Source organism: Alosa pseudoharengus, unplaced genomic scaffold (assembly GCF_046254945.1).
Source record: "Alosa pseudoharengus isolate Yale_2024_CS ecotype anadromous, Long Island Sound unplaced genomic scaffold, YU_APseudo_1.1 YU_APseudo_1.1_scf_15, whole genome shotgun sequence".
NCBI lineage: Eukaryota > Metazoa > Chordata > Actinopteri > Clupeiformes > Clupeidae > Alosa > Alosa pseudoharengus.
In genome coordinates this window covers 12,276,689-12,302,025 of record NW_027468620.1, presented here as the reverse complement: position 1 = coordinate 12,302,025, position 25,337 = coordinate 12,276,689, and the positions used below count along the sequence as shown (strand labels likewise).

The 25,337-nt window shown below is 40.4% G+C and overlaps 2 protein-coding genes across 3 annotated transcripts; both read right to left on the bottom strand.

Annotated features, from left to right (window-relative positions):
• Nucleotides 1–1,415: 1,415 nt before the first annotated feature.
• On the bottom strand, nucleotides 1,416–4,964 carry tmem14a (transmembrane protein 14A). 2 transcript variants are annotated; one of them, XM_076285573.1, is made up of 5 exons: nucleotides 4,910–4,964; nucleotides 4,236–4,323; nucleotides 2,837–2,938; nucleotides 2,666–2,753; nucleotides 1,416–1,612 (listed from the first exon to the last, which is right to left on the bottom strand). In XM_076285573.1, the coding sequence occupies exons 2-5, from the start codon at nucleotides 4,309–4,311 to the stop codon at nucleotides 1,570–1,572; spliced, it is 309 nt and encodes a 102-aa protein (XP_076141688.1). In that variant the 5' UTR covers nucleotides 4,312–4,323; nucleotides 4,910–4,964; the 3' UTR covers nucleotides 1,416–1,569. The 2 variants fall into 2 exon arrangements, with proteins under 2 accessions (XP_076141688.1, XP_076141687.1); XM_076285572.1 differs by having other exon boundaries at nucleotides 4,839–4,953.
• Nucleotides 4,965–8,103: 3,139 nt separating this feature from the next.
• On the bottom strand, nucleotides 8,104–25,333 carry agpat5 (1-acylglycerol-3-phosphate O-acyltransferase 5 (lysophosphatidic acid acyltransferase, epsilon)). Its single transcript, XM_076285571.1, has 8 exons — nucleotides 24,031–25,333; nucleotides 22,397–22,466; nucleotides 22,124–22,239; nucleotides 21,927–22,016; nucleotides 21,482–21,572; nucleotides 18,217–18,378; nucleotides 11,684–11,807; nucleotides 8,104–11,338 (listed from the first exon to the last, which is right to left on the bottom strand). The coding sequence occupies exons 1-8, from the start codon at nucleotides 24,247–24,249 to the stop codon at nucleotides 11,113–11,115; spliced, it is 1,098 nt and encodes a 365-aa protein (XP_076141686.1). The 5' UTR covers nucleotides 24,250–25,333; the 3' UTR covers nucleotides 8,104–11,112.
• Nucleotides 25,334–25,337: the final 4 nt, after the last annotated feature.

The following is a 25,337-nucleotide window of genomic DNA, read 5'->3' as shown; positions in this document are numbered from 1 at the left end:
TACAAAAAACTCTTTGGTGTTGCTTGAAACGGAGGCAAATGGAGCCTTTGCAATGCCAGGGCGTGTGACGTGGATGGTTTAGGAGGGTTTAAATAACTTAGAGATGGAAGGCAAATGTGTGATGGCTGTCAATCACCCATATCGGCTCCTCCCAAACTTGGTCTGAAAAAATAATTTGTCAATATGCCTGTTAATGATGGTAACAGCTTGTAACATCAGATTATTCTGTTTGAAAGAAATAGTGAAATTATTTGTTTTCAGTTGACTGTAATCAGATAACAGTTCCGTAATGCAAAAAATAATTAACAATAGCTGGAAATACATTCTTGGCCAATAAATTTGCCTGAAATATGACTCAAAACAATTCCCTGTGTCACCCAGGCATTCCAGGGGAGGATGAGAAGCCTGCCAACAATCAGAAAATTCCCCGAGCCTGGAAGTCAGAGAAAGCCCCAACCAGATGCTGTTTATCTGAAAAATTTTGTTGGAAGTCCTCAAACTTGCAGAATACTCAGAGTGACATTGAATGAATATCCCTGTAGCACCTACTTAATGACGAAGTTGAGTATAAGAATAACCATACTTACACAAGGTTGCAATAACCATATACTTATACAAGGTACAGGTGGCCTGCATTGTTTACCTACACTTTCCTACGTTAAAGGTTAGGTAAAGTAATAGTAACACCAGCCACACTTAATGGGCCACTTCAAATGACTGAACCCTAAGGAAGAGCCGGATTACATGAATATGAATGAGTGTTTAATAGATGCAAACGAGCAACGTTTTGACGCACACCGTCTTCATCAGTCTATTAATTATTATTATACAGAGATTATTAATACCACACAAGGTGGAGTAAGTCATTTGTTTACGAGGCCACACGGACCCTTGACACAGTTAAGATGTTAAGTACTTTAGACTTTGGTCTTAGAGAGAAAGAAACTGGGAGGAAAAGTTTCACACTGTATGACCTGTGATCAATGTTACTCAAAACATTGTGTTCAGTGTTACTAAAACAAATGTATAATTCCTAAAGTGTTACAAATAAAGTGCAAAGACACTTTTTCAAAGGAAATGATTATGGTTATGGTATTTAGCAGATGCTTTTGTCCAAAGTGACATATACAAATAACAACAATACAATAGTTACATTTAACAGTAAACTATTTAAAAGTTGGTAATGCTACATTAAGGAGAATAGCAATAATAAACAACAATGTCAATTAAATCAATAGCCTAATGAAAATAAATAAATACTATAATATACAAACCCTAATGCATGAGAAACGCTTAATAAACTAAGTGCATGTTGAACAGATATGCCTTTAGACCCCTCTTGAAAGACCCAAATCTATCACAGGAACAGAGAGCAGTGGGCAACTCATTCCACCAACAAGGAAAATACACTCACATAATAAAAAATAATGATTGCTTTATTCGGAATGCAAAATGTTAGTGTGATTACAGAGATGGTGGTGGAATGTATAGCGGCATGAAATTGACATGCAACATGTCCTGTTGCTTGTATTGCTGGCAAACATTTTTGAATACTGCAGTTGTATCAGCTTATACCAGAGTGCTGAGTAGAAGCCGTAGTGCCATCAAGAGACTGAAATGAAGGAGGAGTCACATCGTTAGGATTATGATTAGTAGGTTACTCTTAAGTAGGCTATATTGTTACATTTCAGGTTAGGGCTGAAAGATTCAATCAGATTGAATCAAAATCGCAATTTGAACTAATACAATAGACAAGTCGCAAAAAGCTGCAATTACTGTGCAGCTAGCAACTTCGATCGAATGGTCAGTAACGTCACATTGTTTTTTTTAAATCCATAAGTATAAGTATAAGTATATATACTCTTTTGATCCTGTGAGGGAAATTTGGTCTCTGCATTTATCCCAATCCGTGAATTAGTGAAACACACTCAGCACACAGTGAACACACAGTGAGGTGAAGCACACACTAATCCCAGCGCAGTGAGCTGCCTGCACACAACAGCGGCGCTCGGGGAGCAGTGAGGGGTTAGGTGCCTTGCTCAAGGGCACTTCAGCCGTGCCTCCTGGTCGGGGTTCGAACCGGCAACCCTCCGGTTACAAGTCCGAAGAGCTAACCAGTAGGCCACGGCTGCCCCATGCCGTCCATGTGTGACAGTCATTCTCATCAATCAGAGATACTGTGCTCAGCATGCTAGCTAATGAGATGGGGCCACCTCAAAGGTATATTGGGAAGTGATTTGTACTGAATATCTTCATCCTGGGATGAGTAGAAAGAGTTTATATCTTAATAAGAAATCATCACATGTGTGTATTGCGTCAGTTAATCTCGAACTGAAGCTTGACTTGTATCACAAATCAAATTGCAATTGCAATATCAGTCAGAAAAATTGTAATTAGATACCCCCCCCCCCCCCAATCTTTCATCCCTATTTCAGGCCATGTGTGTATGTCATCTCCTCTGTTCAAAGAGAATACATACTAGCAACAGCATGTGCTATACAAGCTCCTTTACAGCCCTGTTGCTTTATTTAAATTGCATAGATAAAAACAGCGTGTTAGATGGTAAGTCACGTATCTTATCCAGATTGTACTAAGAAAGGATAATGAGACTGCTTTTTAAATGTTCAATATCAACAGTTATTATATTCGAAAGTATGATTCTCACCTCATTCCAGCCATGAAACCAGCCGGCATCAACTTCCCAGACTTCTTAAATCGAATTCCCATCACCACTGCAAGAACACTTGAAGCAACTAAAATGGCAAGGGATTGGAGAAAGATTGAATACCGTGCAGATATATTTATACATGAAAATATGCAAAATAGAATTACTTACTCAATGAAACTGTAACATCACTTGGCTCCATTGATATTTTGAAGGCACCATAGGCTGAGATACAGCCAAAAAACAGTCCAGCTATCAATGACATCACACTACCTAAGGAAAAAGACAACAACAAAGGTGTATGAAGAAGGTGACATGACAGGTTATAAAATGTCAGAAGTGTAGGAGCTTTTGGAGCTGTGTGGATGAGATATACATTACATGTTATATGTGACATGCTATATGTGCTGCCCTGTGTTACATGTTATACAGGGGCGCAACTACCCATTTTTGAGGGGTATGCAACAACAATATTGGCGCCCCCCCCCCCAAAAAAAAAAAACACACAAACTAAAGCAAAACAAAAGACCAATAATTTACACTATTACTGTGTATTAGTGTCTATTGAATATGTTTTTAAAGAAATGCTGCCAATTTGATGTTTAACTTGATGTTATACTTGATAAGTATTGATAAATGGTGCATTGCCACTTTAAGAGAGTCTAAACGGTTCTCATAACGTCCTTTTGCCAGCTAATGCTCACAATGGATAAGGCTGATAGGCACTCTAACCTTGTTTGTTTGCACCACATTGACAACACAATATTAAGTTATTACAAGGAGCCTTCATTGTTAGGATATGGAAAAATGTAATGAGTTACTGCTAGCATGACATTTCTGTTTGCAGTTGGCCATTAAAAGTGCAGTATGAGCATGATAGCCACCTAGCTATCTGAATGGAATAGGCTATGTTTCAATCGGCATTATGCTTAATTAACAAACGCTAGTTAGTCTGTTAACATTCATATTTGCAAGCCTCCAAGTACAGGCGTCATCACTTTAAATCCTACCTGTTGCCTTTCACCGTCCACTTATTTAACTGCTGTTGCATCCCTTGACATGCCATCTCCTTTTCCCTCTTTCTTTTTCTATTTATAGTCGTCAACAGCTTTTTTTTTTGCTGTATCCATCTTTTTCCATAGACGGCAACTCACTACTCGTAGGCCTATCTGCTCGCCCAGCGCTTACGGCGCCCCCACTCCCTCTTCTATGTCAAAATTCTATAATGGTATCTTATGAGATAGGGCGCCTACTCTAGCCTGTTAGTCATCTAAAATGTTATAGAACATTGAGAAAAAGTTGAAATGATTTAGAAACGGACAGCAGTAGCTACGTATAGAAAATACCAAATATATATATATTTTTACCATCGCTTTGGCGCCCCCATGGAGCTGCGTCCCTATGCGCCGCATATAGCACATAGCCTACCCACTTTTTGCGCCACTGATGTTATACCACATGTGGTGGTGTGCTGTGGAATGATGTGTGGAAACAATACCCCCCGGGGGGACATTAAAGACTCTCTCTTGCTCTTACTACTTGTCAGTGCACAACGCCATAAGGTCATTACCTTTCCTCTTGTATCCCATGAGGCCTCCCATAATGATAGCGGCAGCATAACCAAATCCAAGCCAGTCGATAGCCATTTTGATGACAGACTAGAAGCGAAACGAAACATAGCCCAGATCACTGTTAGGAACATTATAAAAGTCTTACAAACTTAGAAACACACACAACCCCCCCCCCCCCCCTCCCCCCAGACCTTATATTAACTTGTATCACCTTACAACACTGAAACCGAGCCTTCAAACAACTGCAGCTGAATATGCATGCAGAATAAATATCAAATATAAGCCTAGCCTAAACTAGACAAACGATATCCTGTGACAGTGGATAACATAGGCCGTATAAAACATTGACTATAGAATGGATTCTTATATGTCTGGTATAAAAGAAGTACAACAGAGACGGTTGATGAAGCTAACTAACTAATCTTTGAGTACAGTCTTTGGGCCAGGTTGCCCCTTAGCCTAGATGGCAGGAGACTGGACCTTAGGCTAGGCTACATCAAGTGACTTGCTGTCGTCGTGAAATAACGTTATGCTTAGGCCTGTTATCATCATTAGCCTACTATTAAACACCGAATATATTATGATTTTTAAAGGCCGCTTACTTGCAGCTCCGACGGCTGTTTAATTAAACAGTTTCAACAAGCAAACAATCGACTAAACTTGAACAACTAACATCAGGCACTGGCACTGGCTTCTGTCAGTTCTGTCACGTCTTGCACGTCCAGGAAGTAAACATTGACTTCTACGGCGGCCGCTATGGCTCAGAGGCCGTACGCATACGGCTCTGGCCGTGCGTTGCCTTGAGCGCCCTCTGTTGCTGTGACATTTACAAATTCCAATGCAGTTTTACATAATCAGGCAGGCTATTGTAATCTTTTTGTGCTTGTGTCTGGGTGTGTGTGTTTGGTTTGAAACAAGCTAAAAGTTAGGTACTACTACAAGGCACTACAAGTGGATAGAGTAGGGGCCTACAATTGCCCAATTGTAAAACCATGAGAAAAAAAGAGACATTCTTATCTTATTTCACTTTTTAAGAACCCTAAGAATCAAGATACATATGTCTTTAAAAAATGTAGCCTACACATTTAGGGTAGAATAAAGACAAAGTCAAGGATATTTACAAAATGTCAGAGTGCTAACTCTGGCTTATTCCTACTGAAAATTTCTACTGAGTTTCAAAGAGAATGACTTTCAGGAGAAACAAACTGTATTGTATCTGATATTAAGGATATATATTTCCTTGCAGACTCCCACAAATAAGTCTGTGTTTTATGTGATTTATTGTGATGATTTAACAAACACTCATGAAACACACTGATAGAGTTGCAGCAATTTTCATGGCACTATTTCAATGAAAATGAAATCAAGTTAAAAAAAGGGGGAGATATCAGTGGCTTGCGGTGAGGTCAGGGGTAGACAGTGTGCATTCACATATCCAAATTTATTTGTAGGCCTACTTGCGTTTTTAATAGTGACCTATTTCCGCAAGAAATAGGGGGAGGGGGTATCAAATGTTTCATCACTTTAATGATAGTTAGCCTACCTATGTATGAGGGCAGTTAGATAGATAGATAGATAGATACTTCATTGATCCCCAAGGGGAAATTCAAGGGTCTCAGTAGCATACAGACATCACACACAACATGCACTTACAGCAGAAATGGTAAACATAAGTATAAGTATAAACATATAACTAAACTCCACTGTACAATAAAGACAGTAGAAGATAAGAAAGATAAGAAAACTAACAAAACTAAATACTAAATACACTATATAAATTAAATTAAGAAAGTCCAATGTGCTTGAGGGTGATCAAGCATAAGACACTTGTAGTGACAGGGCCGGGACTGGTAAGGTGCTAAAGGGAGTGAGTGTCATGGTGAAGGTGCAAACAGTAGTCCAACCATAGTCCTTAGTTATGTGTGCATGGCAAGGTGCTCAAGAGAGTGAGTGTCATGGTGAAGGTGCAAAAAGTAGTCCAACATTAGTCCAACAGTGCAAGAGTAAGGTCTAGAGACCAGCATAAATAATATGGACAAATAGGAGAGTAAAGTATAATGTAGACAAGGTAAAATAAAAAACTATTTCAGTGCAAGAACAGGTTGAGGTAATAGGGTTATAGCCATTCATTCATTCAGTATTGTAGCAGAAGCCTGACCGCAGCCATTGATCATGTGTGCTAATATAGCATGAAAAACAGTGTAGCAGTAAAACAGTAGTGAAAACATTAGGCTGTGTACATTAGTAAAACAGTAGTAAAACAGTAGTAAAGCAGTAGTGGGCAGTCAGTACTCAAACATGGAGAGGGTGGAGAGGCAGACAGACTAAGCAGAGAAGTCTATCTCTCCTCTTCCCTTTAGTGAGGCATTGAACAGTTCGATGGCCCTAGGAACAAATTACTTCCTCAGCCTTTCAGTTGTGCATGGCAGTGAGCGAAGTCTCCAGCTGATCAAGCTCTTTTGGTTTTTGATAGTGCTGTAGAGCGGATGACATTCATTGTGCAAGATGATGATCAGTTTGTTTAGGGTCCTTTTGTCAGATATTGAAGTGATGCACTCCAGTTCAGCTCCCACTACAGAGCCAGCCTTCCTTACCAGCCTGTCAAGTCGCCCAGCATCCTTCTTGCGCTGGCCACAACAGACTGATAGAACATCCTGAGGAGCTTGCTGCACACATTGAAGGACTGCAGCCTCCTCAGGAAGTACAGCCTGCTCTGTCCTTTCTTGTAGAGTGCATCAGTGTTGGCTGACCAGTCCAGTTTATTGTCCAGGTGGAGACCCAGATACTTGTAGGTGCTTACCACCTCCACATTGACCCCATCAATGGAGACTGGTAGCAGAGCGGGCTTAGACCTGCGGAAATCCACCACCATCTCCTTGGTCTTTGAAGTGTTTAGTTGAAGGTGATTGAGTTTGCACCACTGCACAAAGTCCTCCACCAGGCTCCTGTACTCCTCCTCTTGCTCGTCCCTGATACACCCCACAATTGCAGTATCATCAGAAAACTTCTGCATGTGGCATGACTCGGTGTTGTAGCAGAAGTCAGATGTGTACAGGGTGAACAGGACTGGAGAGAGCACAGTTCCCTGTGGCGCTCCGGTGCTGCTGATCACAGTGTCAGAGAGGCAGTTGGTTTGTTGTTTACCAGCAATTACAAAGGTACTCAAAGTGGGCTTTAAAGTTTTCTATATTTGTATTAGAGTATGACAAAGTAGGCCTAGGCCATCATCTTTTAAGAACTACCCAATGTCTGATATACACATCACTCCTAGGCTACAATCACCCACCTAACCTTTTGCTCTGGCTGTTTAGGTAGCAGCAGATTAAACTCCACTCATGCATATAGAAAGGGCATTTAGTGTTATCAATTAAAATCTGAGTTTCCACTATACATTCCTGACTGACTCTTTTACTATCTTAAAATTGTTAAAAGTGTAGTACCAGTGCAACTACACCCTATAGAACTATTAACTGTAAGACAACTACAATATTCATGGCTAATACATGTGTTATATCAGACTCAACTAACACACCCATACAATAATGCAACATTAAATAACTAACTTCTGTTGATCCTGAGACCATTTCCAAATCTGTATCATTCAAATTGTGTCACTACTATTATCCTGGCCGGTGGATATATATATATGCCTTTCATGTGCAACCTAAATTTGACATTCCCTCAACTAATAATTTTGGTTTTGGCCATTGGAAGCATGTGAAGTTATATAGTTATATATATATAAACTTCACATGCTTCCAATGGCCAAAACATGGTGCAAATTTAGGTTGCACATGAAAGGCATATCTTATTTCTAAGATCATATCTCGGCAAATAACATGGACAAGATGGAAGAGTCACCAGATGTAAAAGTGGAAGTTGTTTTAATGATGATGTGTGAGCACACAAATTGTATGAAGAAAAATATAAGAGCTACTTAAATTACATGGCAGGGCACTTGGATGGAAAGACAAATGTATATAAACACATTGCACACAATACAATACATATATGAAAATAATTTAGGGACTTATTGTTGTGGGAAAATGTGCATAAAAGAACACAAAGACAGTATGAAAAGTTCCATCATTATTGTCACCCCTTTAGAAAATGTGCCTTCCTGCATGACCTCTCACAGACACAATCTGGGAAAAGAACCCATAGTCAATATGCTAAGAAATTAACCATTCCCCAAAACCTGCAGTAGGAATCTGGATATTTTTCCAGTATATATTTTTTAAATTATAATCTTAATCATGTTGGAAAGCCAAATGGGCATTTTGGCCAGGTTACACGATAAAAAGCAGATAGCCCCCCACCCCTCCCCACACACACACACCAGACAATATTGACATGCAAATAATATTTTTTAAAAATCAGAGCCGCATTTACGCCACAAGCATCCAGTGCAAAACAGGGTCCTTGCCCTTCCCTCCCTCCCCACCCCCCTCTGGACAGGCTTTATTCCTGGACTAAACTGCATTCTGAAATCTTCGTCACAAAGGTCTGGACCAGTCAATGTGATCTACCGTAGCCATGCCCATCATATCTGGTAAACATAAAAGAGTCTCCATACCGTAGCCATGCTCATCATATCTGGTAAACATATAAGAGTCTCTGCAGTTAAAATGTAGAGATGGAGAGGTAGTTCTTTTTTGATGTAAAAATTTCAATTTGAGTTGGAAAAAATAGCACAGTTCCACTCTGTCTGATACTGTTTCATTTTAAACACTGGATAAAGGTAAAGTACTGCAAAATTGTGATGTATGAACAATTTGCAAATATCAAAAGGTCCACAAAGCTGACGATTAATGTAAACGATACAAATACATTCTAATAACGTATAATTCTGAGATGACTACACAAAATGTAATTATGATAGGCCTAAACACAGAACAGAAACACGGTAGGGATATTTTACACAAATTGATTAATTGCACCATAAATTCACTACATTACATGATGTATGAATAGGGGCACCTTTTCTTTTTATATTTGTTTCCCAACTCCACATTTTTTTGGGAGTCACTACCAGTGCATGTTTCTGAAACACAGATAAGCCCATCATAATTAGCCTGATCTGGCAACCTAATCATCCCCCAGTGTAATTGGCTTATTAATTCCACCACTCTCAATCTCACACTGGTATAACAGATGCCGTGCGCCACCCAGGTGGGTGCTACACATTGGTGGTGGTTAGTTAAAATCCCGCTTCACGGTAAAGCACTGAAGGTGCCTTGTTAAAGCGCTACATAAATACAATGTATTGTTGATGTTGCTGATTGTGCAATGCAAATTATATAAATACACTCTAACATACAGCAGTTGCATAAACTGATTAAACACATAAGCAAAGGACTTGGTGTAAGAATTGACTGGTTTCTGACTACTTTTAACATTCATACAGAGCTATATGGTAAATAATGCATGAAAAAGCTGCTTGTGACAAAGATGCTTTGCACATTATGTTGTACACTCTCCCAAAAGTTTTTTTTTTTTTTTTTTAGAGTCCACATTTTTGCAAATCATAGCAAATGACACGCTGTGATATGACTCTGTAATTCAGCTACTGCCCTGTAGGGGGACTCAGTGAGATAGCTTCCACAGGTTAGGACCCTGCTCCTGCATGTGGACAAGGACAATCCCCCTAAAAGCCCAAGGCACACAGCTATGCGACTGAGTGGCACTTCAACAGAGATGCTGCTTAATGGAACAGCTATTTTACCACTTGCCACGACCAGCAATGTTGCTGACTACAAACACACATACACCTGCCAAGCCACCTTCATTTCTGCATACAGACTTACTGTATATGTGGAGGAAATTGGTCAAGGACCAACCCGAAATAAAGGAAGGAAAAGACAGACAAGCGACTGTTTAAAATACTTGTAGCTGTAACTAACTGTAACATACTGTGCATCAGAGCAGGTGCTACATACCATAGAACAGAACGGAGACTACATAACTGGTATCCCCCTTGGCCTCTCTCACTGGTGGCATGACATAGAATACTAAAGGCAGCACACACCAAAATCGCATTAAGCTCAACAGGAACTTAATTAATTCATATTCTCTATATAGCATCTTTTTTTTTTTTAAAGTGGATGTATTGCTTTCCCCCCACATTTGGCAATAAATCAAAAACAGTACAAATACTCAAATCCAGAAAAAAAGTTTTTTCTCGCCATGCCAAGTTCTTCTGTAATATACTGAAACTGATAGTGAAATGGTCATTTCTCGCTTAACATTGAAGCGCACAGATTTAATGAACCTTGGCATCTAAGTTAAAGTATTTATTATGTAAGAAATAAGTATACAATTTTATTTGTGCGTAGAGGGCATATGTATTAAAAGTTTTGCAATTGAGAAACTAGTATGCAGACTACCCATGATTCTCACATCCAAGCTAAAGCCGCGCACGCACGCACGCACGCACGCACGTTCAACATGACATTCAAAGACAGCATAAATGCAAGACCAAATCAAAGCCATAGAAACAAGAACATTATAATAACCTTCTCTTTTCTTCAGTGCATTTCCTTCTTTTTTCTCCTATATACAATCTAAACTATGAATGGGTGGAAGTGAGAATGGCCACTACACACATTTTTCTAGGAGATGAATTGATACGACTGAAAGGCTATGGCAGATGGGAATAGAACACCAGGGACAAAACACTGTACCTTCTTTTCTCCAAAAACAATAAGAGGTTTGGGGTACATCTCTGTGAACAGGATGACTGTAGCTCCAAAAAATTGAACAGTTCTTTTTTTTTTTTTGAAAAAAATTGTACCCCTACACCATAGGAGGGAAATCTAGAGCATGGCCTGTCCATACCGATATGAGAGAAGAGTTATGGCAGTCGACTCCTTTTGCTCATGGGCTAAGGTGTACCCATAGCCACCCTATGAGAGTCCCGTAGATCCAGGTTTTGAAGTAGAGCGTTCGGCCTGCTGGGGTCATGAGCATGGGCAAGGTCAAGCCACTGAGAATGACCAGCGAGGGCAATGTTTTTGTGAGGCTTAGCGTCGAACTTCGAGCCTCTCCAGGGAATGTACACCTCAGGGCGGGCTCCTCCGATTCATAGAAAATGCTCAGCAGTCTAGAGAGACAAAGAGAACTGGGTCACATTCAAGTTCAGTAGAAAAGATGCTAAAGATGACCCCCCCCCCACCCCCACCATTTACATTCAGAGTGCAAGTGACAAGAGAAAATGTAAGCATAGTTAACATGGTTGTACATAATAATTCACAATCAGGAATAAATATTGCACAGAGTCATGCAGAACACAAAGACACTGAAGCATTCAGGTAAGGAAATAACCAAAAAATAATAATGCCCCAAAAAAGTTAAATCTTAACTGATTTACCATGAGACCAAGTGAAGCATAGAAAAGGCTACATTTATTTCACATCGTGGATATTTAGTCTCTCGGGGAATTACTCACTTGTCTTTGAGTTCAAATCTCTCGTGCAGCCACCTGCGGAAAAACATAGGCTCCGAAGGGACCTCCTTTATGTCCACACGGTCAAAGTAGATGTGGACCCTTGGGCACTCCTTACAGAGGAATTCTGACATATGGAGAAAACAAGCATGAATAAGATAAGTTTTCATTAACTTTCATTCTCACTAACAATTTGTATGTGCAAACATGTATAATGTATAAACATTTAAACAATCTTTTTTTAATTTATTTATCTGTTCATTAACATTCTGTTTCAAAATGAAGACTGTGTTTCTTTGTAAACATAAAAATATTTCTGACTTTTTTTACTGATAATTGATGTTTATTGACCGATCGTTAAGATGGCGATCACACTGGAAATAATGAAGTGGCAGCGGTAAAGCGTTACGCAATACTGAGATCATAAATTCTCTCTAATTCCTAAGTCACACGAACACTTGCGTTGCGGTTTGAAAGTTGCATCTAGTTAACGCTCAGCTTGTTCAACGCTAAAGTTACGCTGCTGCTCCGACTGTTCCGTTGCCTAACCATTGCGACTTCCGCTAGCCGCAGGTCAATGAGATCCCTGCCTAACTGTTAACCCACAAGATTACATTGTAATACAATACAATGAGAAAATATAAACATTGTTGCCATTACTGCCAAAACCATTCCACATTTACAGAAAAAAAAAGAAAAAAAAAAATCACTAAAGCATTACTTCAAGACTATAATCTAAGGTATAGTCACTTATATATTTTATAATTCTATTTCTTTTTTTTTTTAAGAAAATAAATAGTTGTATAACAATACACATGCAGGCCTGCATATTACATGAGCTAATCTACACAGTAAAACAAGTGCCTTTCAAGATGTCTAATGCATTACATTATTCTTTATTGTCTACTGTCATTATATACTATATATTCTAAATACAACAACAAATATTCTTGTGTGAACAACGATCAAATGTCTCTCCATCTGGAGTATAATTAATGCCTTGAGGGGTAAAAAGGACCCCTAATTAATAAAACAGAGTCGAGATAAATCAGACTTGTCGAATCGGAGCCCCATACTATCTCTCTAATCCAGAGGGAAGTAATCATTCGAGCCCATTAGAGCTCGCTGCAGCACCAAGGCCATTTGTTTAGTAGCGTGTTATCATGTCGAAACAACAAGATCTTAATCAAAATGGCCTCATGAGAAATGGCTTTGTGTTTCGACCACGTCACTCGATCCTCCTGGGGTAAGCACAATCAGACCATGTCAAAGTCAGCCTTCCGTGGGACGGGTTTGCACAGATACTGGTTGAACCAAGATGGGTCACAGAACCATACCTTACTGTATTGAGATTATATTCAGATGTCCACAAATAAGTTGTACATAAACATGTCCCATACTTTTGAGCAGAGCCTCTACAGTGCACAACGTGCAGGTAATTCTGCCTTGTAGGTCATAGAGCAATACAGGTAGTACTGCATAAAAACGGTCTAAATTTCAAACGGAATTAAACGGAAAAAGGTCTAATCCTGAGGTAAAATAAATGGTATAATCAATATGATGCACTTCCATGGGGGGTGCCATGGCCTTTCAATAACCTTAATGTATCTGCATGGTCTCAGGACATTTCTATGGATAGATGTGTAATTGAGAATAACAAGGAATGCACAATTCATTTCAGCCTTACCATCATAAAAATAAAATTATTTTTATTTACACATTTTATCTACAATCATTTTCCAGGGTCAGCCAGGGATTGGATACTGTACAACTGTAGGACGTTAAAGCCTCCATTAACAACTGGCCGCATGATACATAGAACACTATAAGCGCTTTCAGATATAACCTCCGGAGTACATGCGGAGGTTTGTCAAACGGAGGTCCTACCCTTCGGATGATTCAGATATGATGCTAACCTGCGGACCTAATACTGACCTTATACGGACGTATGTGTGAACGACATACACGCACATTACAGAATCTCCGTGTGGTTGTCGAGTGAGGGGTGGGGGCTTAGAGTTCACAAGATGCGAGATATATGACGCAGAATATATGGGCCGCTGCCTGTCACAGCTGCTTTTTGTTTAAAGTGTAGCCTATGCATTATAGGCTAAAGAAGAGAAATCTATTGTGCGTATGCTAATACTTGAAGTAGGATAGTCACGTAAGTGCGCACATACAGAATTTGTATGTGTGCTTCGAGTAAACACATTTATCTGTTTTCAACGTAATGCAGGCGCGCGGGAACATATTTTTGACCATGGGTGCTGAATAACAAAATAATGGATGTCCCACGATTTCTCCCCTAGCATGATATGATTTGAATTTAGACAGCTACGCCATTTCAACGCGGTGTATGAGTAGGCCTAAGAGCGAGAAGTTTTATAATGCCCTTGCCACTCCGACTCATCAATAAAAACTGCGTGCACACACACCAGACCAGCACTTGACTTTACATCATTAAACTATTTCAGTATATTGCTTTTCTGATTGTCAAAACCACACCTAACTTATGGCGTCTCCACTCCACAGCAAAAGTGTCCTAACCACGTTACAGCTGTTTCTATCTGAGCGACTCCAATAGTGAGAGGATTTCAGTGTCATATTTCGGTGGCACTAGCTGTCGTGGAACTCGAGATGACATGTCTACTGATAGGCAACAGGTCTCACCAACACGAAATTCTAATTGCAAAATATGCATCCTACCTCATCTGTTGTACTGTAGTTATTCGAAATTGGGCTTTTCACAATCCAACGATATATCCAAAGTGCGAACTAGTTGGTGATGTGGTTTATGAAAACTGCCAGTATGCATGCTACACGGAGTTCTGACAGGGCTGTGCATGGCCTAATAAACAGGCAAGATATAACCCACGATCGCCATGGTTTCGTTGTCAATTCGTGTTTGTGGTAATAATGACAGCAACAATAAAACCATCTGTATCTTACGATCTTCATCATTCTTGACAGATCACCAGCCTCCTCTGGATGGTCATGTGCATAATAAGCCTATAGCCTACCTTTAGTTTTCATTTAATTTTAAACACGAATCTACTGTCTTTACTGCCGGGAGAGAAAAAATATATTGTATTCTTTTCTGTAGCCTAATTCTGCCTAAGGCTATCAATGAACAGAAAACCGTGTTGGCTAACAATTTATTAAATACTCCTGTTATTGTCGTCAACGACGTCGCTGTAGGCTACTGCCTTTTCAGCGCCTTCTGCTTATGATGATTCAGTCTTTTGAATTCGTTTGGCCTTGCCATGCAGTTGTAGGCTACAACTTGCCATTCCCTTCATGTGTTTTATCAAAATGTTGTAAAATGGACAGTAGCTCCGTGATGTCTGCATCTTTCCATGTCGGAGATTTTCTGGACAGCACTATGCCACTCCATCATAACACTGGCATTTAAGTCAGATTTAACCACATGGACGCACGAAAGAAACGTCACCAACACGCCCTCTCACTAGGTGTGAATTTTAACCGCATGTTCTACGCCTCGTTCAGACACAGCACATTTACATAATGTCCGGAGGAAATACTAGGTCGGGGGTAGTATAAACACCGGGTGAATTCGGACTTCCATATGACCGGTTATGTCGTTCAGATATACGGCCCCACCGTTTAACATCGGCAGAACCTCCGGTCTTACACGTATGTCTGAAAGCGCTTTATAAGAACGCCTGCCCAAGCCTACAAAGCAGATTCTGGACCGTAGCTTTCTGGCCCAGGCCTGGCCCTCATCCGGCCCTGATCTGGCCCCGATCTGGGCCTAAGCTGCCCAGCCACCAGCTGCTGTTTGTGGAGTCGGGACAGTCACGCCATGAGCATGTGGATAAAAGGAAGCTGCAGACAGATTACTGGAAAGCCACACGGTGAACATCCGCTTCACCATTAGTGTTTATTCCTGTCCAAAACAGGATGTTTTTTGCAGCGCTGCATGCACGAGCCATCATGGGTAAATATTTTGAAGAGTTGCCTTTGGAAGTATGACGGCGTTTGAATACCAACACGTCAGGACAACTTGTTTACAGGAAGGCACAAGAAATTCTTATACATACACAAACTCATTTTCATTATAATGAAATGTATAAGCCAACAGGGAGCTCATAAAAATATATTATATGCATTTACTTGCAGCTCTAAATGCATATTGACCAAGCAGGGATAGTCAGAGAAAAATGTACTGCTCTTAATAGGTGATAAGAAGCCTCGTCAGATAGCCACATCAGACTGTTCGATGCCTTGTCAGAGAGCCAGATATTACAAGTCACCCTATCCACAGACTGGAGGAATAAACCCCTCACGTCAGCCATGATGTTTATGATATAGTCAAGTTGTTGGGCAACAGAATAGGATTTTATATCCTGATTGGCTGTATCCCAAAATCTATCAAGACTAGAGCTTGACTGCCAAGTGAGCCCCTGCATTTCCATACAAAGGGAGGCCCCAATGACCTATCTCAAACACTGACAATAATAATAATAATAATAGTAGTAATCATAGTACAAGATTAGTGCAATCGCTTTTTGAAGGGCAACAACCACTACCACAATGATCCCTGCCAAACTATAATGTTGGATGGCTAATTAGTAAGGGACAAGAGATGCATAAATTAAAGATTTAAAGATTAAAGATAGAGGTCATATCACAGAAAGGCAATAACAGTCAAGCACCACAATGCATAGAATATGTTAGTTCCATAGTCAAACAGCCTAGTCAATGAGGCTTAGTTTGGCACCAGACATAGCCCATTCTGCATCTTAATTTGTGGGTTATTTTAAACTCTGGCGATAAATGAAGGCACCGAGGTATGGATTTTGGATATAGGTGCAGCAACATTCTTCTCTGACAGGGGACAATTGCATGCACCGATCATAAACCATCACTGCCCAGGTCTGATCTTATCTATCGTTTATCTATCTGGATAAAAATATCAAGTTTCTTTAGCCTAATGGTAAAGTGATCCATGATGCTTACATATTTCTGTAGTAAGGGAGCTGGTGCGAAGCTGTATTATGGACCATCTTGAATATCATCGAATTAAACATACAGCTCCAGAAAAAAAAATAAATAAGAGACCACTGCACATTTTTCTGATGCCATCCTATGGTTGCTGATTGACATTCGAATGCATTTACGGTCATATTCAAATTCGCAGGGGTGTCTTAATTTTGAATATGACCATTTTTTTTTTGCTACTGGACTCCCTCTACAGTTTGTGGAGTACTCGTATTTTTATGTACAAACCTATGCTGCGGCACTAAAAGCTTAATATCATTCTTTCCAATCATCACACCATGCGTGTTCTGGTGGCACTTGGCAGGCTGTTCCACCATCACAAGACTACAAATGAAAAATAGGCTGGATTGCCGTGACGTTTCTTGGAGGAGCGCAGCGTCCGAGGGGTAACATAAGCCCTTATGAGAGCATTTAAGTAGATGGGAGCAGAGCCAGCCATTTCTTTGTTAGCAAGCAGTAGTGACTTGAATGGTACAGTGGCTCCGCTGCTCTGCTAAGTTCTGTCTCCTGTGTCTACGTAGCTCACCTACAAAACGGTAGGCAGAATGGCAAACTCTATAGACTGCCGTGTTGAAATATTAATGGCATTTTGCTTGGCCTTTTCTTGGTTAGATTTGGTAAAAGTTATCGAGAAATAGACAAAGTATATTCCCCATAACCTAGTTATTGTAACCAGAAAATAAGCCTGAGGTTATTTCCGAGGTGTCTGCCAGCCAGTTTATTTTATGTTAGCAAGCTAACTTCCCACAACTGCCCACCAAGTACTGCTTGCTGGCAAAGTGCTGATTTCAAAATGTTACTGACAAATAGACACTGTACAATCAGATAACCCCTTGGTGAACAATAGAGGAAGCACTAGTTCAATCCTTGCAAAAGGGCTCCTGGAAGACCCGTCAAGAACCCACAATAATATTACCATCTTCTGACAATGTAATCTCATCTGATGCATTTAGTTTAAAAAGACTGCTTAAAGTTTGCTTTACAATACTTGGTCGGCTTTAACCAAATCTTCCACTGATTAACTTTGGCTTGGCCCGGCCCAATTGGTGCCTTTGACCACACCTTATTCCTTCTCTCTGAGACATACTTTGACCACACCTTATTCCTTCTCTCTGAGACATACTTTTTTGAGCAACAGAGTGGACACACGCACTGCAGTCTCTGTTTTCACATTCAATCTATGGCCCAATATGTAGGCCTAAATGCTGCAGAATTCTATTAGATTCAACGCAAGCATCTGATCTTAAGTCTGGTGTCATCTAGAAACATAAGTGCTTGGGATTCATAATAGGACCCGAGGTCTAGGCCAGTCTCATAAAATTGACCATTTATCAATAGAAACAATTATGACAGACAATACACTAGACTTTACTTCCTTCAAGGCACTTGTAAACTCTGAGAGCAATCACTGCACATCTTTTCTGACCGTCTGAGGACATGCTACAGTACTCCTGAAATGACACACGAAAAGGCACAAAATGTGTTTAATGTATTACAAAAAGTTAAAGGTTTACCTGGCATTGTTGGGGCAGATTGCCTATGTCCTCCTGGTGCCATGGTTCCTTCGTACGCTACTGTGACATCATACACAGCGTCTAGGTGATCTTTCATGGCCTCAATGGCAATGTGTGAAGCTCTCATCCGGGGCGTCAAAACATGTTGCAACACTGCCAATCCTGTGTTAAAGAAACCACCATTAACCCCTGCAGGTCATATGTTACTATAAATGTAAACCATTCATGGTAATTCTGACGAAGTGACATGTATTGTAAAAAGAAGCCGATTCAAACACAAATACTGTGCAGTCTTTAAAATAATTTGTTTGTTGTCTGATTTTGAAATGAGCTTGGTTTGTCTCAGCCAGTACCATTTGTAAAATACAATGTGCCACCACCCACTTCACCAATGACTTAATCTTTGATAACAACAATCAGCACAAACCACTAACATAATATTCTACATTACACAGAAGTGATTAATTGATGACCTATTTTACAGTGCATTAACTCCTCATTTAATCTCTACTTGAAATCAGTCCAGCATCCAGGGGCTTTTACGTCAAGAGAGCCAGGGCATTTCCAGATGCCTGTCACATGCCCTGCCTTAACTAAAAGCAGACAAGTCTATCTGTCATATGCAATACCCCAGGGAGCAAGACTGATTTACTCGGGTACAAATTACTAAACCCAGTCAGTGGGAAGAACAGTTCAGCCAGCTCAGCCCGTCCGCTTTAGAAAAAAGGACGAGGGTTAGGTGAGGTAAAAATTACACTGACAGTTTTGAAACTGTTTTGAAAGCGCTAATACATATAGCCGGTATACAGTAATGAGGTCACCACAAGTTACAAACCATGCCAGTTGAACACCACCATAACATCACATGATCATCAAGCACGAAAGAGATGCCTGGAGAGACAGTTATTATTTTAATTTCTAAGCAGTTTATACCCAAGTCCTTATTGGCAACTCTCACCACTCTGCAGCCATCTTGGCAATGCCCTTGGGCCGCTATCTCAGGCAAACAAGATAGACTCCTATCTAAATGAACGGGGCAAGACTCATAACTACACAAACAGTGGTCAGACAGACGTCATGTGCATAGTTGGAAACACTGTTTAAACCCGACATAACAATATAACTACCGGTAATGTTTGCTAAAATAAGGCTAACATAGATAATTTTGTGGGTTCATCTGCTTACTGCACATGCGCCAAATTCCACTGTGTGGCCATAGCAACAGTGGTAGAAAACAGAATCAGAACTGAAACATCAGTTAACTTTATGGCTTTTCCAACAATCAAGATTACCTCTTTATAACACAGAGCAGGACTGTGTTACTGATCTGCCATTATTCACAATGCAAACTCAACTGGTCCACTGTTTCAGACGGTATGTAAATGCTCATTGAAACTGATTGGCGTTCTGTTCCAAGGACTGACTGACTGACTTGTCAGGGCTAGCTGTGGAACATCATGCATCACTCCCTCCCCCTTCCTCTGCCAAAAGCTCCGGCTTACAGGAAGTACTGTAGCCACACGAAGGTGCTGCTGATTTGAATTAAACTTGGGCCTGTTTTAGCATACAGTTCTAAACACAGAACACAGTTTGAAAATTCGAAAGTGATGAACGGCTTCTGCCTCTGGAATAATAAAAGTAGCTAACTGCTGCAGGATATTACAACCATTGATGTTAAAATACCACTTGTACTACTACTGCTGCTGCTATAATAATAACTATGGTTATTGACAACAAGCACTGAGTGATTTGGTTTATGCTGCTGTTTTGTGTGTACTTTGATTGTGAACATCATAGAAGCTAAGCAGTGAGTGTGCTTCTGTGTGCTTTAGTTAAGATGCAAGGCGTATTATGTAAGGGATAATGTATAGAACGCCGGTCATTATCAGAAAATAAGTCTCGACAGGACGAACAGGACATTCTTTAGAACACAGCTGATCAACCGTCTGCTTCCACTTTTAAATGAAGTTCCAATGCAAGAAGTGACCGGACTACTTGCGGAGTGAAAGACGTGAATTAGAAGCACAAAACCCATTTTCCTTGACAGCGGTCTGTTATACTTAGCAACGGTCTGTTATCGAGAAATATCAAACCGCCGAACGTTGGGAAGGCCCATTCAAGTGAATGGAGCATTCTGCAGCATTATGAAGAGCCGTGTAATAAGAAGCTCTACTGTGTATATTCCTTCTTCTTTAGGAATATATCTGAATATACATCATAAACAGTATGTTGAATTAAGGATACGTCTACACGATACCGCCGGGTGAATTTTCTCTTACCGCTTTCACTCCTTTAACGACACCGGTAAAGAAAAACCTTGCGTGCACAGATGTAACCGGCTAAATGTGCTGTAGTAGTGCATATGCCTGACCAGTCGATGGCGCCGGCCGTGCAGAGGCTTCACGTTTAATTCATGTGAATCGCGCAGAACAAAACATTGTTGAAACAGTTTGTTGAGCAGTCGCATGAAATAAAGAGACTACAGACAATTCGGTTTTCAATTCAACTGTTAAACTAATAAAGTTCATTTTCAAGGTATGTGACTGCTATGTGAAATTTCAAATGCTTAGCCTATGCATTGCATTAGGTCTGAGCACCACTGGAGAAAACATTAACATGCAGTAAGCTAATGTTTAACCAGAGAATGTCTAATAGGAAGACGGGCTCTGGTTTAACTAAGTTAAGCTAACGTGTGCTTCTAACTTAGCCACAAAAGGCTAATAGGCTACATTGTGCACATAAATCATGACAGGGGAAAGAAAAAAACATTTTAATACAATAAACAAATGGTTTGGCTTGTTTTGACAAGCAGCGTGTCAGGTCGAGTGCCGTGGCTGAGTTGAGAGGTGGGGCTATGTCGTCATAAAATTGCCGGCTTCGCACCTACAGGCGTCTACACGGCGAAAGTTAGCCGGCGGTTTCAAAAATTCCCACTTCGGAAGCCGGTTTCAAAAACTATCGGTTACAGTCTCCTAAACTGCTGGCGTGTACACGCAAAGCGTAACCGATAACAAAACCTCACCGGTTTCACAAAAACCGGCGTCGTGTAGACGGCCCATTAATCTAGTCAATGTATTTCTAGTATTTATTTTGAGAGAATTTATATTGGGAAAAATCCAAGTTATTTTGTTCCCCTTTTGTTGCTGTTGGAAACAACATCAGGATTCCAGTCATACTTTTAAAAGAAACTGTTTCTATAATGTAAACAGCAAAAAGACCTTCCAGTCCTGGGGTGAAAGCGTGGCATGGTTTCATTAATGAGTACCTTCTTTAGTGGCGAAGGCCTGACTGTCACTGATCACCTTTCTGTTCTCAGGGTTGTAGCGGGTTCCCTCAGGAAAAATAACCAGGTACATCTGCAAAGAACATAGAACAGTGTCAACAACAGTCAGTATCAGGGTTTCCTTTACATACCTCACAAGTTACAAACCATGCCAGTTGAAACCACTTCCTGGTAGAGCACCACCCTAAATGCAAATGCTGTCACTAAATTCTTCAACTCACAGTAGTAGTAGTAACAGTAGTGTTATTTGGGTTCAAAACTGTAATAGTTCAATATCAAAAACAGCATTTTGGATCACAAAAAAAGACTCTAAGAACAAAAAGAGTGACTTGTGTTTTGGTCCAGAGTCCTAAGAACTTTCCTGTCAACCAGCTGCAAAGTTAAGTAATGCCATATGTCAACCAAAGAAATAAAACAATAAACTTACTGGTGTTCCCAACTTTGTCTGAGATAAAAGCTTCTTTGTCATGGCCTTTTCATTGAACTTGGCACTTCTCTTCACATAAACTCCTCCATGCTTTGAAGAAATATTAGGGAAAGGACTATTCAGAGAAATACATTACGGACCTTATGACAAACTGTAATCATTCATTTAGCCTATAATGCACACATGTGATGGATTACCTGAGAAAAATACCATCCGTATAAGGGGAGCCACTTCAGACCATCTTTTAAGACGTATCTTACATGGCCAAGTGCATTCTGTCTGATAGCTAGCATATCAGCAATGATCCAATCCGCTGCATGCACAAGAGATGGAAAATTAATATTGAGCCAAAAAACACATCTGTCTTTTTTTTTAAATATATGTCGCAAAATAGAACATAATGATGAAATATGTACAGGCCCAACAGCTAATAAATTATTCCTGCTGAGAAGGCACCAAGTGCAACGCACCTGTGGTCTGGTGATTGGAAAGGTAGACTACATTCTCTTTTTTCTTTGGTATGTCTCCATAAATGATGATCTGAAACAAAAATATATATGTTCTTTTCAGGTAGATTAACTATAGGCCTATAACTACAGTATTTCTACTGGCAAAATCCAAACAACATGAATGCAAAAGTGCAGGGTAACCCAGTGCCCTTGCATTTACCTTTCTTTTCATGATCCCTTTCTAAATCCTTTAAGCAGTTTTGCCAAAAACACATTTTTCACAAAAGATAGTGCTATTCACATGCAAGTGACTGTTCCTTCATGGATCAAAATGGGTGAATCCATGACATCAGCTGTTGACTGAATTTAGGCAACACCATGGTTACCATAAACCCAATTTCATGCATACCTAATTTTACTATTCTTTACATGTAAGCTTATTGTATTGTCAAGGCACCCACAAGCCTAATATCTTTTCCACACACATGCAGAGCCAATGGATGGTCATATAAAACATGAAAAGGTACAAGAATGAAAAGTAATTCTCAAGTCTTTTCCAACTGTCCCATATTTACTCATAGTGCCATATGTTTAGCTTATTAGTGTATGAACTGCTTCAAAGATTCCAGAACCATATGTTGGTTCCTTTGACAATCATAATTTCAGAGGGACATTATCATACAAATGTGGGACCACCCATAGTGGATCTATATCATGTAACAAAGGGAATGGAGTACAAAGTTAACCTACAACACATGATGAATACAGCTCCTGTAGATTGCCTAATAGGACACCCACCCACTGATAAATCGACTGCCACACATTACTCATTAGGCATACTCCATTTTCTTTCATAGTTCCTGTGGTGGTTTCGGTACTAAAGGCCTTACTGTAGTTTTGGTTTAGCAAGGCCTTTAGTAGTGAAAACCATTTCAGGAACTGAGATTATAGGTTAGGCCCAAAACAGTGTTGCTCTGTCCAAAGCAGGAAACCTGTTTGTCTGAATAGTTGCGGATGCACTTCAAAGTAAACTTTGCAGAATAATGTCTCTCAAACATGAAACTTGCTTTACAAGTAAGCTTGGATTTCTGACACATTACAACACCACACAAGCAGTGTAGGTGACAGTCAGGCCATGCTTGTTCCAAAAGGCCAACATATTTAGTTTTTTACATGATGCATATGGGATTTGTGTCTGAAACGGGAATAATTTTTGAATGGTTGACTAATGTCTGTCTTTAAACATTGGGTGAGTTAAATGTTTAGAATGCAAAGTGAGGAGTTTAGAGGCAGGGAAAACCACCATCAACTTCTTGCTAGAAGTGCACAAAGTGCTGCACCAAAACCCATTACTGAACGTAATAATGCAATTTATGAGCTGGTGAAATGGCCATGCTTCGACTTTATGAAACACTGCTAACCACAGAACCAGTTTCACTGAAGGCTTTTAACTGCCTGCATGAGGTTAGGGCAGCTTTCCTCTGTCCAAACTTCCTTTGTACAGTCAATGTTGGCCCCATTTCCACCGTTTGCAAAGACAGGAACTGGTGTTGAATGAACTTAATTTTGTTCCTACACAATCCAGTCTAAGAAAAGTGAATGGGGGGACATCTCCATTTCTACAATTATGATTACATTTCAGCGTACACACTTACCTCGACCCCTGTGTAGTTCTCGAAGAAGAACAGGACCATACTCTGATAGACCGAATATATGCGGTCGTCCATTGTGTGATACAGTTTGGATGGTAGTACGGTGGATAAGAGACGCCAAGCACTCCATGAGAGCAAGTATGCCGGGGCAGTGCCCAGCATAACCGCGGCTGGAAACCAGTACCGCAAAGAGTACGTGTGTACAACCAAAGACAGCAGCATGATTTATGGCACAATCGCAATTCTACGACAACCCAAATGGCAACCAGCAAATCTCAGCTTTCAGAACCTGCTTCTTGCCGTATGTCTGTTCCCAGCATCGACCTGGCCCACAACGAGGTGTTAATACTCGATAGCGCTCAGGCTCCCAAACTTGCAACTAGCTACGCCCAAATCTCGCGATTGAGGGGCACACTTCGAAACACGCTTGCTAACGCTGAATCATCAGCCCTATGGTTTTAACATAATTTACAGCACAAACTCAGGGCAATCTACCTAGCTACTAAGCTGACATGTCGACATGAGGGAAAACCTGCACAACAAATGCGCTTGCTAGGTTAACGTTAACGTTACAGAATGCAGGCTTACTTGAGCGCAGTCACGGATTCATGTCAACGTAATTAACGTTAAGTTATTTCAAAGAAGGACTGACGTCAACTAAAACTAAAGAATGCATACTGCAAGAGTCGAGATCAATTCCCCTGAAAGCAAACAAGTTAACGTTACCTTAGCTTTGAGTTTAGCTTTCTAACTTAGCAACGGTTGCTAGCTATCGATAGCTTGCTAGCTATCAAGTTGCCACTTCAGTGGTTGACAAGCTTTGCATCAAACGGAAGTTCAACCAAAAACTGTCCTGGCAGCCCTCGCACAATCGTTTGTCAATAAACGCTTTCAAAGCTTATCATGTGGACACACCACGCATTGTCTTTTTCAGTACCATAATCTAACAGCCAAGTTAGGCTACATAGTGTTTCACAATGTGCGCTGTGCCAAAGTCACACACCTCTACATGAGGACCAAAACTGACGTTTTCAACGTCCTAACATCGCTGAAGCCGATTGGTGTATACCGTTAAATGTGTTCCTTCCATGGTTGCTAAGGGTTAGCAACACGCCACAGAGGTCCCAGAAGCGAAGGGATGAAAATGCAGCGAGATTAAATTCTGTGTCTGGGATATGTGGAAGATGCGACCTATGCAGGATATTTAGAACGATCTTCTGGGCACAATAATTATTACGTTACCTTAAGACTATTGTGAAAATTTGCTGACTAGGCCAGCTAACGTTACCTAGAGTGTGCGGTTCACAGAA

Bases quoted from the DNA above. Each gene is read 5' to 3' on its own strand.
- tmem14a (XM_076285573.1), bottom strand. From the start codon at position 4,311: ATGGCTATCGACTGGCTTGGATTTGGTTATGCTGCCGCTATCATTATG. The intron at 2,939-4,235 runs GTAATGACCTTA...CTTTTTCCTTAG, and splicing joins CATGGGATACAAGAGGAAAG to GTAGTGTGATGTCATTGATA. The intron at 2,754-2,836 runs GTAAGTAATTCT...TTGCCATTTTAG, and splicing joins TGATGTTACAGTTTCATTGA to TTGCTTCAAGTGTTCTTGCA.
- agpat5 (XM_076285571.1), bottom strand. From the start codon at position 24,249: ATGCTGCTGTCTTTGGTTGTACACACGTACTCTTTGCGGTACTGGTTT. The intron at 22,467-24,030 runs GTAAGTGTGTAC...TTTTTGTTTCAG, and splicing joins AGAACTACACAGGGGTCGAG to ATCATCATTTATGGAGACAT. The intron at 11,339-11,683 runs GTGAGTAATTCC...TTGTCTCTCTAG, and splicing joins AGATTTGAACTCAAAGACAA to ACTGCTGAGCATTTTCTATG.